This window comes from Lathyrus oleraceus, chromosome 5, assembly GCF_024323335.1.
Source record: "Lathyrus oleraceus cultivar Zhongwan6 chromosome 5, CAAS_Psat_ZW6_1.0, whole genome shotgun sequence".
In the NCBI taxonomy this organism is placed as follows: Eukaryota; Viridiplantae; Streptophyta; class Magnoliopsida; order Fabales; family Fabaceae; genus Lathyrus; species Lathyrus oleraceus.
Window position 1 is genome coordinate 474400476 of NC_066583.1, and position 19204 is coordinate 474419679.

At 41.3% G+C, this 19204-nt stretch overlaps 1 protein-coding gene across 1 annotated transcript; it reads left to right on the plus strand.

Moving 5' to 3' along the window:
• Positions 1-12597: 12597 nt before the first annotated feature.
• Positions 12598-16045, plus strand: LOC127085527 (uncharacterized; the record flags this gene model as incomplete). The annotated part of the gene is made up of 2 exons (XM_051026044.1): positions 12598-14778; positions 14834-16045. Coding segments are annotated over 2 exons (3393 nt in total), but the record flags the coding sequence as incomplete, so codon positions are not given.
• Between the last annotated feature and the right edge of the window lie 3159 nt (positions 16046-19204).

The window sequence follows — 19204 nt, forward strand, 5'->3', positions numbered from 1 at the left end:
GTGATTCCTTAAAATGTGATGCTATATTATTGTTCCTTGATGGTTAATGATGCTGTTGGTATGCTAGATTTTGGATTTAGGGCATTTTGAAATTTCGACCTGCTGTAGATTGATGATGTTTTTATGAACATGCTAAAACCCTGTTGTTGTGATTGCTTGCTCTACTTTGTTTCATGATGATGAAACTGAAGGCTGAAATACTGTTTGATGATGAAATCCCATGCTGATGTATGTTTGGTTAAGTCATGTTTGTTTTGATGTTGGTAACTACTCAATGAACCCTGCTTGCTGTAACATGTTGTCCATGTGTTATTGTTGGATTTTATTGTAACTGCTTGATGATGAGTGCACTGTTACATTGAACCAAATATCATGTCCAGAAAATCCAATGTGAAATATGTTATGTGCTGTTGTATGCTGTTGTTCATGTTTTGTGTTATAATGATGATGACATGATGTTAACAGTGCTGTTATGCTAAAACCTGCTGTTATGATGAATGTTGCTACTGCTGTTATGATGCTATGCTGTTATTTGCTTTGTTGGTCAAATCTTGATGATGCTTAATATGTACTACTGCTGTTTGCAACCTGCCTTGCCTAGACATCCATGTGAGCTGTGTTAGTTATGTTTGGTTTAGGGCTGCTTTGGACATTACATGAACTTTGTCATTGCCTTGCTAACTGCCATGTCTCTTGAATTTTGGTTGAGAATGTATGTTGATGATGAAGCCTGCCCTGCTTGTTTTGAGCCTTATGAACATTGTCCTAAAAATTCATATGTTTTGTGCTATATCCTGTTGTTTGGTTGCTGTTTGAATCATGATGTCGATTTTTGTGTTGCTGTTGAGCACCACTGCTATGCTGTTATGTGCTGATTTGATTACATGATGATGAATTCATACTGCTTTTGTTCAAACTCATTCTCTGCCCAGAAATCCACTTGGACTATGGTGTTGGTTGTTTGATTGATGATTGAATATAATAGACTTGAATACCATGCTGTTGTTTGTGTTGGAAGCATGAGAATACATGATACATGCTGCTGCTACATATTGCCAAATGCTTGCTGCTATGTGCTGAAACATGTTGTATGCTGCTGTTTATTTTTGAATGATTATTAATGATGAATACATGTAACCATGCTGTCATGCCATGCTGCTGTTATGCTACTACCATGCTGTGCTGTTGTTTGGATGATTACATGATGAACATGAATATGCCTTGCTGTCTATTTGTTGGTGTTGGCTGCAATTGCCCCATTTCTAAAAACCTACCACTGATGTTGCCTTGCTGCATAATCCTGCTGCAGTATTGAATTGTGTTGTTGGCTGTTGTTTAGATGCTGCATGAACATACTGTAACAGTGCTATGCTACTTGCCATAATGTTTGAATGATGATTAATGATGATTGTTTGATGATGTTGAATGCATGCTGTTGAGTTCATAAACCCTAGCCACTGCCCAGAATTTTGATGCATTGGTTGTTGCTATGTTGCAAGTGCTGCATGAACATTGGTTGTTGTTTGTTTTGTTGGATAACATGATGATGATGAATGCTGTTATGCTATGCTACATTGCTGTCGTTTTGTTTGGCTCGATGATGATCATGACTATTGCTGTTTGCTTGATGCTGTTATGATAATTACATGATGATGATGAATATTGACTGCTGTTGTCTGTTTTAATTACATGAGCCACTACCATGTTGCTGTTGCTGCTATACCATGCTGCATTTTTGAAACTTTATATCCACATGAAATGTATTTGGTTTGTGTTGGTTTGAGGTTGCCTCGATGGTTAATGTTTCATTGCCTTGCTGCTTTTTGAATTTTTGTCTGAACTCGTTTGGTATTGATTAGAATGAACCATTGAATGTTAATACCCCTGCTGCTGCGTGTGAATCATAAATGCTGTTAGAATTTATTGTGCTGCTGTTGTGTATGGTTTGTGGCTGTTGTGTATGGTTTGTGCTGTTGGATGTTACATGATGCAGTACCAATGCCATGTTTTTGTCTGATTTGGCTCGAAGCTTGATTTATGGTGATAAACATACATGTTGCTGTTGTTTCTGGTTGCTTGATCAAGCTGATGTTGATAATACCATGCTGTCATTTGTTTTGGTTTGGTCGAATGATGAATACTGCTGCTGTTTTGAACTTGTATGAAAAGCCTTTGCCTTGCTGTGTGTATGATGAAGCATGATGAGGATGAACTTGGTTTGATGATTACATGTATGATGAACATAGGCTGCTATTTAGAAACCTTAAGCCGTGCAGGATTTCCCATGAGCATGTGTGTTATATTACATTTGTTGTTCATAACTTTGTTTGGATGTTGACTGAACCTGTTTGAAGTTTGAATACATGAGCCATGTTGTTAGAAACCTTAGGGTTTTTTCCAAATTCAGAAAATTCAAAAGGATTGGTTGATTACTGTTCTATTGGCTGGGAACCAATCAGAACATTTCGTTTTGCCTTGCCAAAACGCAGTAGTTTTGATTAATGAGGTCCAGAATTACAACTCTGCCATTGTTGACCTTGTTTGACCATGCATTTTGTTCACATTTCATCCAATTATTTCATCAAGTTCCACAATTTATTTCTCCTCCAATTTTAATCCAAAAATCTTGAAATTTTTTCCACATGTTCACAAATGAGTCTAATATTTAATTGTGAATTTTAATTAATTTTTCATGTCCTGGATTTTAATTGATAAATGATTTCTTCACATGTGTGCATGAATGATACCCTTTGCCATTCCTTTTGTGAAATTGTCATATTGCATCCATTGAGCTTGAAATTTTTTGTGGTGAAACTAGACACATTGATCTTCATTTCCATATAAAGTTTGTGCATTTATCATTTATGGATTGAAAGTTATGATTTTTTGAAGTTATGTGTTGCATTTGGTGTCACACCATGATCATGCATTTTCACAATTTTTGTTCACATGCTTCCTCTTATCCAAATCACTTGAAATTTTGCATGAATGATATTTCACATGTCTAGTTGGTGTATGAATTTTCTTGGAATTAATCTTGCTGTTTTCCATTTGATTGAGAATTTTCATCCATATATGGTCATTTGTTGACTTTTTGTGCTATGCTTTGCCAAATCTTTTGTGAAATTCTCAAATCATATTGTATGTTCATGAAATTTCATATGTGATAACTAGACATCTCAAGCTTTGCATTGGTGTTAATCTCATTCATTTCTCTTCTGTTTTCAAATTGATATGATTTTTTGAAGTTGACCCATGCTTGTTGACTTTCACCATGCTTACTTGAACTTGGCTTGACTTCATGATTTTATTTGACTGCCTTCCTCTCATCCAAATGCCATGAAATTTTACATGTATACCATGCTAGATGTTAGGATTGAGTGTGATTTATTTCATGATTTTTGAAAATGTTTGAGTTGACTTTTGAATGAAGTCTTTGCTGTTGACTTTTGTATGCTTCTCTTGCCATACTTTGCATTGTTTTGCATATGGAATGACCTTGATGCATGATATGAGTTTGAATCCAATTGTGTTTACTTTCCTACATGATTGAATTTGACTTTGATTGAACATTGCTTGCTGCCTTGACTTTTTCTTTCATCTTTGACCCTAGGCTAGTCCTAGTGGTCTTCTGAGCTTATGTTGAGTTCATCTGTTTCAGGTTAAGCATCAATGCCTTGAGGATCATTCTAATGTGCTTGATTTGAATTGTTTATATTGTGCTAACCCTTGTTTTGTAGGTGACTCATATGCTTGAGTCTTTGTGCCTTGCACAATTGGTCCCACTGTGTGACTTTTGGTTTATTTCCTTTGATTTTGACTGTTGACTTGTTTACTAATGAGTTTGACTTTTTTCAGGTGCTTTAGTTGCTTAAGTTCTTTGAACTTGCTTGCTTGCTTTGCTTTTTAGCATTTGCTTTGAGGTATAAATATTTCTTCTTCATGTAGTCTGGAGACCCGGTCTGTTATTTGACCGGGCAAACTGTCTGAAGTCCTCCTTAAGAGGCAATGCCTGTGTTTGTTTAAATTTGTCCTAAGCAGGAAAAGTCCTTCAAGTAAGGCAATTGGTGGAAGGTAGGGATAAGCAATCTATCCCCCACTATTCAGTGTGTCCTCTCTTTGCTCCCAGTACCTGGTTGAAGCATTGAGATAAATACCCAAGATCTAATCGAGTCAATAATGTGGAGAGAGTTCCTACTTTCTGAACTCCCACACTTTCTTTGATGCTCTCTCTTATCTGAGATAGAAGCAATGAGGCACACCCCTCATCTCCTTTTCATCTGCTTCACCTGAGCCCCTCAATGGCCAGGTTAAGAGCGACCTTCACCCATTACAGTGGACTTTTAAAGTCAAACCCTCTTGTGTGAGCCCCCATTGTTTGGCTATAGAGTGTGCTGTTTGATATTCATTAATTGATTGATTGCTTCATATGCACATGCTTGCTTATATGTTATGCATTTATCATCATCATCAATTGCCATTAGTGCATGATCATCTCATTTGCTTTTTGTGATGCTATCATTGTTGTTTACCCATTGAGGACAATTGTAAGTCCATTGCTTTGGCATTTGCTCCTGTGATATGGAAAGATGGAGTGTAAGACCTCATTGGTCACTCATATCTTCTGTTATCTATTTGTATGTGAGGATACAGTTATAAGTCCCTGTAAGTTGGCATCTGTTGTCCTGTGATCATAATGTGATCTGTTTGATTTGTATGTGAGGTTGCAGTTATAAGTCCCTGTAAGTTGGCATCTGCTTTCCTGTGATCATAGTTTGTTCATCTGTTTGTATGAGAGGTTGCAATTATAAGTCCCTGTAAGTTGGCATTTGCATACCTGTGATCATATTGTTGCTTTTGTTCTTGTATGTGAGGATCCATTGTAAGTCCCCGTGATGTGGCATTGGATTTCCTGTGAGCATACTGTGGGGTTAACCTAAGTCCAGATAGATTGGCAGTTAACTTCCATGTTTCATTCTTGTTTTTCTTTTGAGGAGACTGGTGTAAGTCCATTGAGTGGCATCTGATATCCTGTTCTGTTTTAGGAGACTGGTGTAAATCCATTTATTGGTATCCGGTATCCGCTTTTATTTCTTTGCCTGTGGAGATTAGTGTAAGACCATTGAGTGGCTTCTGATATCCCGTTTTGTTTTAGGAGATTGGTATAAGACCATTGATTGGCATCCGATATCCGTCTTTTGCTTCGTTTGTTTGTTATTATTAATTGCTATTCCAAAGGACACACTTGAATCATCTGCTATATGATTTCAAGAAGTGAACCTTCTAAGAAGTTTTACTATCCATCCTCATCCATTCATCATTCATTACGTCTTAGAACTTTTTCACACTTTATCTTTTAAAACTTGACATAAGTGTTGTGCAAACATCTTCATGTTTTTTCTAACTAAAAACCTGGACTCAAGTCCTTGACCTTTTTTCCAAAATCCATTTCATAATACTTATTTGAATTGATCTTAATTATACTTTGACTCCATTTTCATAATCATAGTCAGTAATTCCACTCATTCACTTGTTTTGGCTTTGTCCATTATTAATGCTTTCATACATGAGCTATAGGTTTGATTTATCTTAGTGGTTGATGTTAATCTCACCTTCTGTCTTTAGTGATTGAATTGTAAGTCTTCCTCGCCTATTATAGGGTTAACCCCTCCCTGGCCAGTTGAAGCTGTTCTCACATGGTGGACGTTGTTGTTTGTATAAGGTTGAGTTTTCTCCGTGGATAACGTAAGACCTAGGGTTTGTGTTTAAAATTGAACCTAACCCACTTTTGGAAATCTTTTAGCCGAACTACGGCGTTCTGATCCTTACCTTTGATGGAAGGTACGTAGGCAACGGGTTCATCCGTTCGAACCCAATAAATAATAAAAAATGTACATTCTTTTCTCACCATCCCAATCATGTTTGCACAATCTTTATGTCATAACAAATAATAATTTTGCATAACAAGTGTGAAAAGGGCTCCCTAGGAGTACCTAGGACGTAGTGGGTGCCTAACACCTTCCCATTGCGTAATTTACCCCTTACCCAGAATCTCTGATCTTTTTATTAGTTTTCTACGTGTAAAACTTCTTAGGCTTTTGTTCGCTTTTTAGCCAGTCCTTTGGATAAATAAAAGTGCGGTGGCGACTCGAAATTTCAACGTATCTCTTAGCTTATGATTTAATCGATAGATCATATAGCGACGAATACACCGCTACAGAAAAGTGGCGACTCTGCTGGGGATAACCTCACCAGAATCTCTGGTTGTAGTGCCTACTTTTCACCCTTGTTGTGATATATGTTATTATTCTTTATCTGACATATTTTTGTACAATTTGGGATGAATGTATTGATTGTAATGTGTGATTTGCTTGATATACATTGCTTGTTTGCTTTGGTGATCTGTGAGATGAGTTCTATACCCGAACTCGAGTGCTCTCTAGGATAGGAGAATGGCATAGTCTCGTCGACTGGTGTGGAGTAGTCCTTAGCCAGTTGACTTGCGAGTCCATTCACTTGGTGGAGGTCATGTTGAACTAATAATGTCACACAAGTTATTTGTGGTTAGGCATTATTCTTTCAATCATGTGCCGCAGAAGCCAAGGACCTTAGTTTACCAAACCCATCTTGGCCTATTTTTAGGACCGTAGTGCGGAGGTCGTTCAGATGTCAGTTCTGATACGATTGTTACGCGATGCTACACTCATAAGAGTTTCTCTTGAGAATATTCTTGGAATACGAGTATTCGTTCCTCCGATAATATTCGAAAGATGGAACGATGATTATGGGAACCTCTGATAGAGCATGTCTGGCAGGTTTAAACCCTAGTACACTCCCTTTGGGTGGTTCTTAACCGAGACTCCATGCTCGTGACTCTCAACAAACCCGTGATTCGTGGTTGAGTCGTTCAAACATTGTTAATATCAATGGATCCCGGATCAGGTGTAAAACCTAAAATCCATCAAAGCGGCTGGTTGATATTAGGAATGTCTGAACCGGTTCATGTACCGCTAATATCAATGGAACTTGGGTGTCGATAAGGTGAAAACCTAAATCCACCAAAATGGATGATTGATATTAGGGATACATAGAGCTTTCCCACGACCTTTGTTTGGTGTGCTTTGTTTGATCCTCGAGTGTGTTTGTTGCATTCATGCATTCACGCATTCATCCGCATTCATGTCATCAAAAGAGAAAATTTTCAAGGAACTTAAAGGGTTATTTGCAAAATTTTCAGACATGGAAAGACCGAAAAGGCATACAAAGAAGTACAGCTTTAAGCAGCCCGATGTAAAAGAGTTAAGGAATCTGACATCGTATGTATTAGATCCCTTGGGTTTCAAAGCTCGATATGGGAAGCTTCTGCCGTTGCTGACTACTCAAGTGGATGAGGGATTGATGAGCACTCTTGCTCAGTTTTATGATCCGCTCTATCATTGCTTCTTATTTCCAGACTTCCAGTTGTTGCCGACTTTGGAAGAATACTCTCACCTTATTGGGATTCCTATTCTGGATCAAGTGCCGTTCAGTGGCTTAGAGAGTATTCCATCTGCTCGAGAGATTTCCAGCCTGTTGCATATAGATGAAGATCTGATTAGAGCTAATCTGACTACCAAAGGCGGAATTCAGGGTTTTCCTTCCGAATTCCTCATTGCCCAAGCTACCTTTTATGGGAAGGCCATGAGTGAGGATGCCTTTGAGGCTCTATTTGTATTACTCATCTATGGATTGGTGCTGTTTCCCAACTTCGACAAGTTCGTCGACATGAACGCCATTAGGATCTTTTCAGTTCTTAATCCGGTTCCGACCTTGTTGGGTGATGCATATGTCTCCTTGCATCTGAGGAATATGAAGAATGGAGGAGTCATTGTCTGCTGTTTACCCCTGCTGTACAAGTGGTTTATTTCGCACTTGCCGCAGACAGTTGCTTTCAAGGAGAACAAGGGATGTCTACGGTGGTCTCAGAGACTCATGTCTCTCACCAATGATGATATCACCTGGTATGATCGCGTGTATGATACCGTCCAGATCATTAATTCTTGTGGTGAATTCCCTAATGTGCCTCTTCTTGGTACATGTGGTGGGATTACCTACAATCCTACGCTTGCACGTCGTCAGCTTGGGTTCCCCCTAAAGGATAAACCCCATAACATTCTGTTAGAAGGTGTATTCTTTCAGGAGGGTAAAGATCCCCAAGGCCTGAAAGCCAGATTTGTCCGCGCTTGGCGCAATATTCGCATAAAGAGTAGGAATGAATTGGGTCCAAAAAACTGCATTGCTTTGGAGCCATATACCTCTTGGGTCAGACAGAGGGCTGCTACCTACCTGATGCCATATGATCATCCGAGACCTACACTGTTGGATGTGGCTGGGCCTTCAACCCTCCCTACCCAACGTGTAGAGGAGTTGAGAGAAGAAGACCTTTCGCGTGCCTGGATCCGCGAGAGAGAAGAATTGCTGCAGCAGCTCAAGGAGAAGGATGATATGATTGAATTTCTCGAGCACCGAGTGATCGATGATCCGAACGACACTTGGACTTCTCTGCTTCCTCAGTCATCCAAATTCTGGAAAAGGAAGTATGATCAACTTGCAAAGGAGAAAGCTGATATGGAGGCCGCCTATGAGAGAGAGATCAAGAAGTTGTACACTTCTCGTCTTCCAGCATCCCGAGCTAATAGGGATCCATAGGATGTCATTTACCTTTTCTCTTTGTAATATTTAAAAGAATGCTGTACTTCTTTGTCTTAATATTTTGAATGAAAATATTTTCCATGAGCAATTAAAATGTTTAAATATTCAAAATATTGCAAACAAATACCCTAAGGGTTCCTTGAAAATCAAAGCATTTGCACAAAGCATTTCATGCATCATTCTTGCATAAACAGGTACTCCTTTTTCTGGTCTTCCGGTTCTAACATCTGCTCTTCATTTATTTTGAAGACAAGCTGACTCACCGGTATTATACAAGGGTCAACTCTGCAAGGATCATGGAGCAGTTGGAACAAGAGAACCAGAGTCTGAGAGATGAAGTCGCCAGACTTGGCGCTCTGATGGAACAACTTCTGCCGCCCAGAATCAGCCTGCTCAACAGCCAGCAACTCCGGTTCAGCGGACAGTTATATCTGAGATAGCTACTACATCGGTGCCTGTTAGTGCCCAGCAGCCAAATGCCATGCCTCCCGGTTTTCCTTGGGGGATGCCTCCCGGCTTTATGCCTGATCTGCCAGCTCCAACATTTGCTCAAATGCCGGCATCTAGCCCGGTCCCTATTCCTGTTCCTCCTGTCGTGCATACCATGCCGAGGGTAGACGACACCATTTATCACTCTGAAGCGTCTGAAGGCTCAGATGTACATGAGAAAATGGATGCGATGAACGATCAATTCCTCGAGCTGAGAAAGGAATTGAGAACTCTTAGAGGCAAAGATCTCTTCGGCAAGTCAGCAGCCGAACTTTGTCTAGTTCCCGGTGTTAAAATACCTGTTAAATTCAAGGTCCCAGACTTTGAAAAGTATAAAGGGAACACTTGTCCTTTGGCACATCTAGTCATGTATGCCAGAAAGATGTCCACGCAAACAGACAACGATCAACTCTTGATCCACTACTTTCAAGACAGTTTGTCTGGTGCTGCCCTCCGTTGGTACATGAGTTTGGACAGCGTCAACATCCGCTCTTTCAATGACCTTGGCGAAGCTTTCGTCAAACAATATAAATACAACGTTGACATGGCGCCTGACAGAGATCAACTCAGGTCTATGTCACAAAAGGACAAAGAGACGTTCAAGGAGTACGCCCAGAGATGGCGTGAGCTGGCAGCTCAAATCACTCCACCATTAGAAGAGAAAGAGATGACCAAGATCTTTCTGAAGACTCTTGGGTCATTCTATTATGAGAGAATGGTGGCCAGCGCTCCCTCTGATTTCACCGAGATGGTGAACATGGGGATGCGTCTTGAAGAAGGCGTCCGCGAAGGACGATTAGCTAAAGATGATGGTTCTTCCTCTAAACGGTATGGAGCGTTTAAGAGGAAAGAAGGAGAAACGCATGCTGTGCAGTCTCAGCCAAAGCATCGAAGACCCTCTGTTCAGAGGAAGCCTGCACATCATTCCAGACATCAGCATCAGGTGGCCCATGTAGCGCCGTGTTTCAAGGATAATGCTCAACAATATCAGCATCAGCAGCAATATCCACAACCGCAATATCAACAGCAACAGCAACGTCCACAGCAACAGGCTTACCAGCCTCGTGGAAGTACAACCAATCAGGCTAATGCGAACTATGATAGGAAGAAGGTCAGCTTCGACCCTATTCCGATGACATATACAGAGCTTTACCCCTCCTTGTTGGAGAGAAAGTTGGTTTCACCCAGGGATCCTCCTGCTATTCCTGCCAATCCGCAATGGTGGTACAAACCAGACCAGCATTGTGTCTACCATTCCGGTGCTCCGGGCCACAACGTTGAGAACTGTTTCCCGCTGAAGAATAAGGTTCAAGACCTTATGAGAAGTGGAATATTGAGTTTTGAAGACTCCAACCCGAATGTCACCAGGAACCCATTGCCTTCGCATGGGAAGTCTGTGAATATGATCCAGGAAGACCTTGGGAAGTACAAGGTGAAGTACATCAGTCATATCCGGCAGTCATTGGTTGGATTACATAAAAATGCTGTGTCAGCACAGCTATTTGAAGCATAACCATGACCAGTGCCGCGTCTGCTCGGTCAATCGTTTGGGTTGTGACCAAGTTCGCAAGGAATTACAAATGCTGTTGAATGAAGGTACCATTGAGATTCTCCAGAATCGCAATGTTGATACAGTTGAACCCGAGGTGAATGTCATATCACCAGTGTTCAAGCTACCAGAGCCAGTTGTTATTCGTTATAATAGCAACAAACCGAAGGCTTCACCTTCTTTGGTTATTAAACCAGCTGGCCCCCGTGCCTTTTTCATCTGATCGAGCTGTACCATTCCGGTACAATCCTGTTGCTGTCCAGGATGGGGTTGAAGTACCTCTGCCTTCCACTTCTGTGACCACTATTGCTGACGTCAGTGGGTTGACCCGCAGTGGTCGCGTCTTTTCCGCACCTGCCAAAGCTCCTGCTGTTTCTTCTGAATCTGTTGAGCGCCCTGTAGGGAATGCTGTGAATGTTCAGAACCCGGCACTTGCTGTTGCCCAGCCGTCCTCCTCTGCTGTACCAAAGACTCCCATTTCTTCAGTTGGCCCGAGTGGCATTGTTGATGAAGAATCTGATGAGATGCTGAGGCTCATCAGAAAGAGTGAGTACAATATTGTAGACCAGCTTCTACACACGCCCTCCAAGATTTCTATTCTTTCTCTATTGCTGAATTCAGAGCCTCATAGGGAGTCTCTGCAGAAAGTCTTGGACCTGGCGTACGTTGATCATGACGTTACCTTGGAACAATTTGATAGCATTGTTGCAAACATCACCGCTTGCAACACTTTGAGCTTTTGTGACGCTGATCTCCCTGAGGAGGGAAGAGACCACAACATGGCTTTACACATCTCAATGAATTGCAAATCTGATGCAATGTCCAATGTACTGGTGGACACTGGATCTTCTCTTAATGTATTGCCAAAATCCACACTCTCTCGTCTGTCATATCAAGGTCCTCCTATGAGGCAGAGTGGGGTTGTTGTAAAAGCTTTTGATGGGTCGCGTAAGACCGTGATTGGGGAAGTTGATCTCCCAATCAAGATTGGACCAAGTGATTTCCAGATCACTTTTCAAGTAATGGATATTCACCCATCATACAGCTGTCTCTTGGGCAGACCATGGATTCACGAGGCTGGCGCCGTGACATCCACCCTACACCAAAAGTTGAAGTTTGTGAAGAACAAGAAATTGGTTGTAGTAGGGGGAGAAAAGGCTCTCCTGGTCAGTAATCTGTCTTCCTTCTCGTACATTGATGCAGAGGATGAAGTTGGAACTCAGTTTCAAGCTTTATCTATTGATGAACCAATCGAGAAGAAGTCTCCTTCATTCACTTCCTACCGAGATGCGAAGCTGGCCATTGAATGTGGTGCAGTTGCTGGTTTAGGGAAAGTGCTTGAACTTGAAGATAACCGATCCCGGGCTGGCATTGGCTATGGTTCTGGGGCATGCAACGAGCAAGGTCTGTTCACCAGTGGAGGATTCATTCACGCCGATCAACCTGCAGAAGAGGAAGCTGCTGCTATCATTGAAGAAGAAGATGCAGAAGACTTGAACAATTTTGTTATTCCTGGTGGTGTCTGCCACAATTGGGTCGCTGTGGATGTTCCTACAGTTATCCATAGATCAGAGTAATTTGTTCATTTTGTTTAAAACCCTTCTCCCATGCCAAAAGGAGAAGTGATGACATTGTTGGCAAAGCATATATACAATGATATTTTCATTCAATTTTTGCATTGTCAAAACATTTGTTTTTCCTTTGTTTTCACTTTTTGCTTTTCTTTATGAAATCAGTGATCACAAAAAACCATAAAAACAAAAATAAAAGCTATAAAAGCACCATTTTTCATCTGCATAATGATTTGCTTGTTTAAATTCTGAAGTTTTTCTTAACCAAAATCATTATGCAGGTTGATCCTAAAACCCATTGAACATAATGATCCAACGCCATCTCCCAATTTTGAATTCCCTGTATTTGAGGCAGAGGAAGATGACGTTGAAGAAATTCCTGATGAGATCACCCGTCTCCTTGAGCACGAAGAGAAGATCATTCAGCCGCATCTCGAAGACTTGGAAACAGTCAACTTGGGGTCTGAAGATTGTGAGCGCCTGGTGAAGATTGGGGCACTTCTTGAAGGGTCTGTTAAAGAAGATTTGATCAGCTTGCTACGAGAATATTCAGATATCTTTGCTTGGTCCTATGAAGACATGCCGGGTTTAGATACAGATATTGTGCAACATTTCCTGCCTTTGAAGCCTGAGTGCGTGCCTGTGAAGCAGAAGCTCAGAAGAACTCATCCAGATATGGCAGTGAAGATCAAAGAGGAAGTTCAGAAGCAAATTGATGCGGGGTTTCTGGTGACTTCGACATATCCTCAATGGGTGGCCAATATTGTGCCTGTTCCTAAGAAGGACGGAAAAGTCCGTATGTGCGTTGATTACAGAGATTTGAATAAAGCTAGCCCAAAAGATGATTTTCCTCTACCACACATTGACATGTTGGTAGACAATACAGCTAAATTCAAAGTCTTTTCCTTTATGGACGGATTTTCCGGATATAATCAAATCAAGATGGCACCAGAGGATATGGAGAAGACAACATTCATCACACCTTGGGGAACATTCTGTTATCGAGTGATGCCCTTCGGTTTGAAGAACGCCGGAGCCACGTATCAACGAGCTATGACTACCTTGTTTCATGATATGATGCACAAGGAGATAGAAGTCTATGTTGATGATATGATTGCTAAGTCCCGAACGGAAATTGATCATATTGAGCATTTGTTGAAGCTTTTTCAGCGTTTGAGGAAATTCCAGCTTCGTCTGAATCCGAACAAATGTACTTTTGGAGTCCGTTCCGGCAAGTTGTTGGGTTTTGTGGTAAGTGAAAGAGGTATTGAAGTTGATCCTGCCAAGGTCAAAGCAATACAAGAGATGCCTGCACCCAAAACTGAGAAGCAAGTCCGAGGTTTTCTTGGCCGCTTGAACTACATTTCCAGATTTATATCCCACATGACTGCCACATGTGCGCCGATATTCAAGCTCCTCCGGAAAGATCAGTCTCATGATTGGACCGAGGATTGCCAGAAAGCTTTCGACAGTATCAAAGATTATCTGTCCGAACCTCCGATTTTGTCTCCGCCAGTAGAAGGAAGACCTCTGATTATGTACTTGACAGTTCTTGAAGACTCGATGGGTTGTGTACTCGGTCAACAAGATGAATCAGGGAAGAAGGAGTTTGCTATCTACTACCTCAGTAAGAAGTTTACTGATTGTGAGTCTCGGTACTCTATGCTTGAGAAGACGTGCTGTGCTTTAGCTTGGGCAGCTAAGCGTTTGCGCCAGTACATGATTAATCATACAACTTGGTTGATATCCAGAATGGATCCAATTAAGTATATCTTCGAGAAGCCTGCTTTAACTGGGAGGATTGCCCGTTGGCAGATGTTGTTGTCTGAGTATGATATTGAGTATCGAGCTCAGAAAGCTATCAAAGGTAGTATCTTGGCTGACCATTTAGCGCACCAGCCGATTGAAGATCATCAGTCTGTTCAGTATGACTTCCCTGACGAGGAAATTCTGTATTTGAAGATGAAAGATTGTGATGAGCCTACACTTGATGAAGGTCCAGAACCTGGTTCCAGATGGACGATGGTGTTTGATGGCGCTGTTAATCAATATGGAAATGGAATTGGGGCAGTAATTGTTAATCCCCAGGGTTCGCACATTCCATTTACAGCAAGGCTAACCTTCAAATGCACGAATAATATGGCGGAGTATGAAGCCTGTATTATGGGACTTGAAGAATGCATTGATTTGAGAATCAAGTATCTTGATGTCTATGGTGACTCAGCTTTGGTTGTCAATCAGATCAAAGGTGAATGGGAGACAAATCAACCAAGTCTCATCCCATACAGAGATTATGCAAGGAGAATTTCAACTTTCTTTACAGAAGTTGAATTTTATCATATTCCTCGAGAAGATAATCGGATGGCAGATGCCCTTGCAACGCTTGCTTCCATGATAGTTGTCAGATGGTGGAATGATGTCCCCAACATTACTGTGATGCGCTTGGATAGACCCGCTCACATATTTGCAATCGAAGACGTGAAAGATGACAAGCCTTGGTATTTTGATATCAAGAATTTCCTTTCAGAACCAGGTCTACCCGCCTGGGGCATCTGTGAAAGATAGGAAAACTTTGAGAAGGTTGTCAGGCAGTTTCTACCTCAGCGGTGAAGTGCTGTATAAGAGAAATTTTGATATGGTTTTGCTCAGATGCGTGGATAGACACGAAGCAAACCTATTGATGACTGAGGTACATGAGGGTTCATTTGGTACTCATTCCAATGGACATGCCATGGCTAAGAAGATGTTGAGAGCAGGCTACTATTGGCTGACAATGGAGTCTGACTGTTGCAAGTATGTGAAGAGATGTCACAAGTGTCAAATTTATGCGGATAAGATTCATATTCCTCCGACACTCCTGAATGTGATTTCATCACCATGGCCTTTCTCTATGTGGGGAATCGACATGATCGGCATGATTGAGCCGAAAGCGTCCAATGGACATCGGTTTATTCTCGTAGCAATTGATTACTTCACCAAATGGGTTGAAGCCGCTTCGTACGCGAATGTAACCAGGCAGGTGGTTGTGAAGTTTATCAAGAACCAGTTGATTTGCCGTTATGGTGTGCCAGAAAGGATCATTACTGATAATGGATCCAATCTGAATAACAAGATGATGGATGAGTTGTGCGCTGAATTTAAGATTGCACACCATAATTCCTCTCCTTACAGACCTAAGATGAATGGGGCTGTTGAAGCTGCTAACAAGAATATCAAGAGAATTATCCAGAAGATGACTGTCACGTACAAAGATTGGCATGAGATGCTGCCATTTGCTTTGCATGGATATCGTACGTCTGTACGCACTTCAACAGGGGCAACCCCTTTCTCTCTTGTTTATGGCATGGAAGCCGTTCTCCCAGTAGAGGTGGAGATCCCATCAATGCGAGTCTTGATGGAAGCCAAGTTGACTGATGCTGAATGGATTCAGAGTCGTTATGACCAGTTGAATCTGATTGAAGAAAAGCGATTAACTGCCATGTGCCATGGTCAGTTATATCAGCAGAGAATGAAGAAAGCATTCGACAAGAAGGTCAAGCCTCGCGTGTTCCGAGAAGGTGACCTTGTGCTCAAGAAAGTTTTGTCTTTCGCGCCCGATTCCAGGGGCAAGTGGACTCCAAACTACGAGGGTCCATATGTTGTTAAGAGAGCCTTTTCAGGCGGAGCTTTGATGCTTACAACAATGGATGGGGAGGATTTCACTCGTCCTGTGAATTCAGATGCAGTTAAGAGATACTTTGCCTAAAAAAAAAGTATATGCAAATGAAAAAAAATGAAAAAAAAAAAAAAAAAAAAAAAAAAAAAAAAAAACAGAATAGCTCGCTAAGTTGAAAACCCGAAAGGGCGGCTTAGGCAAAAATGAGCGTCTCGGTGGAGAACCCGCAAGGGTAATCCAGGCAAAAATTAGAGACTTGAAAAAAGAATATATTTGCATCCCGCTAGATTGAGTACCTCACTCTGGGGCAATCTAGGCAAAAATTAGGGATTTGGCAAGTAACTGCATCCTGACAAGACTTTCTGTTCATCAGTCGTCATTTCGTCAGAAGATTCTCGATTCGTCGTCAACTGAAGCTTCGGATACATCGAGATTCAAATTGGTAGAGAAAGGATCATTATGTTCAATGTAGCCCTCTTCCAATATATATCTGATTTCAAATTTGTACAGATCTATGGAGTCTTGCCATTTGCAGACTACCATTCTATCAAATCAATTTGAGCTTTTTATCCAATTATTTGCACTCTTATTTGTTTCAATTCAACAAATGTTTTGCATGTTTTAAATTGATAAAATGTCATTGTTTTAAACAAATTAATTTTTCAAAATTTTTGTTTAAACAAAGTGAACATTCACAAGATTGAAAGGATACTCAAGAATATCTCAGTGCTCTCCCGAGGGTGGCATGATTCCCAACAGGTAAGACATTGTTCATATTCCTGGTTTGGTGGTATCTTCTTTCTCCAGATCTTTGTTGAGGTTGTTCCTCAAACAGAGTTGTTGTTGGGGCTGTTCCCCAGTACAGTCGCAAGTGATTTGTTGTTGAAGACTTCGTTTCTCCAGCAGCAGTTTTCCCCTAGCATGGGTGTTTTCTTATAGAAGTTTCGGCGGTTGATGGTTTGTCATCTTGGTGCCCCGTCACTTTTCGCCAGTGGGTCGTGCCCCAGACTTTATTTGTCTCCTCAGCGCAGTCATGAGTATAACGGATTGATTGATACTCCCTTCGGAGTCGCGAGTATAGCTGTTGTTAATATCCCCACCAGGGTTGCAAGTGGAGTTGTTACCGCTTTTCCCCGTGCAGTGTGCCAGCAGGATCTGTCTGTTTCCTCAGCACGATCGTTTTCTTTTGAAGACTTGGTAAGTCAGTGGTTTGATACCCGGTACTTTACCCTTTCCCCGGCAAAGTCGTCTGTGGAATTGTTGCTATCTCTCCATCAGAGTTATTCTCTCCAGCAGAGCAGGATTTATTTTCCTGAGCAACTTTGATTTGGGTTGACATCCCAGTATATTTCAACCATCTTTTCCTCAGCTTAGTCTGCAGATTGTTTGTTTGTGGCAGTTTCGCCTGTTGAATACTCCTTCAATCCCCGGTATGGTTGGATGATGGCTTTTGCCTCCAGTGAACGGATTGATTTCCTGACTGTTTGTGATCCCCGGTAGAGTGGCTTATATTGCAGAATCTACTTGTTGTGATCAGTTTGCTGTATATTCTCCCAAGTAGAATGGTTTATTGCAGAATATATTTGTTTGATCTGTCCTCCCTCAGTGGCTTGTTCCCAAGAGAGTAGCCGACAGTTTTCCCCAATAGAGTTGCTTATGCAGTTAGATTCTACTTGGATGATATCGTTCTCCCTCAGTGGGTTATTCCCCAGCGGAGCTATGTGGAGTTGCTTCTACAGCAGTTCGTGCTTATGCCCTTTTGTTTCTCAGTTGACACTGGGATTCCCTGCAGCAGTACTTGCAGATCTTTGCTTTACAGCATGTAGATCTCCGCAGATTGGCTCTCCAGCTGGTTATTTCCCCTGGAAGTATAATACCGGACGTTGTTCCTGAACCTGTTGTATTAGAATTGTCTGTTTTGTCAGCATTCATCAAACATAAGTCACGCATATTCATGCATATTCATAAACATTCAGATATTCATGTTGCATTTCTTGCCATATATCTTTTGTTTGTTGTGTCTCCTGCTATGGTGATATAGATCTCTTTACAGATCTCCCCAAGCAGATGTCGGGTGTTATAAATCTCTCCATATAGAGTCAACCCCATAAGCAGAAATTGTCTGTCTTTTCTTCTGCAGTTCCCCACTGAGATATATCCTCGTGGATGACGGTTTCTTCCGTTTCCTCCCAACACATATATTGGGATGGATTTTCCTATTTGAGTTACATCCTCATTAGGACGTGTCTTGATTCAGCCTGTCTTTTCGGATTATTCCCGAATCGGCTATTTGTCGAATATCTTGTGCTTCCCAGTGGGTTGTTCCCCAGTGGAATGTTTTTGGGCCTCTGCCTACAAACCAGCAGTTGTAAGTCCTATCTTTCCTGGCTTTCTTAACAGAATTTGTGGTCATACACCTTTTATTCTCCAGCCAGAGTTTTTGGTTTTCTACCTACTACCCGGTAGTTGTAAATCCTATTTTCCTGCTCTACAGCAGTTTGTGGTTTGTTATAAACCCTATTTTGGTTTCCCGTGCGGATTTGTGATTTGTTCTATCCCCACGCGGAGTTGTTGGTCTTCTACCCCGTATTCGGTAGATGTAAACCCTAATTTTGTGGTTATCTTCATTCAATATTTGATGATGGTTTTCCTTTGCTTGTATAAGTTGCTCAGATCAGCACTTATACCCTCAGCAAGTCTTTTGTGGATAATTGCCGTATGCTAGCAATTTTATCCCCAGTGGGTCTTTTCACCGTATGCTAGTGATTTGTTCCCCGGATCATTGATTCTTTATCAATGCATCCCCAACTATTTCTTCTTTGGATAATTGCCGGATGCTTGCAATTTATCCTCAGCAGTTCGCCTTTCATTTACCCCTTTGTTGGTAATGTCTGTTGTTTTTTTTTTGATTTGTCATTATATACCTAATTTGGTATCCCGATGCCTTTCTGTTCGGTTGATTTATCCTTTGTTAACCCAGTAACCGGTTGTGGATAGTCTTCCATGCGAGTATATTATTCACGGTCTGCCGGTAATGAATAATATATCTCATGCACTCTTCAGTCGAAGCCTTTTGTGTTTCCCCAGTCGAGTAAGATTCGTTATTTCCCTTTGCGGAGTCGAATATTTCTTTTTTGTTGGATAATTGCCGGATGCTTGCAATTTATCCTTTGAGTTGTCTTTCGTTTACCCGTATGCTTGGTATCGATTGTCTCTCTTTTTGGTTAGCCACCTATTATATACCCAGTA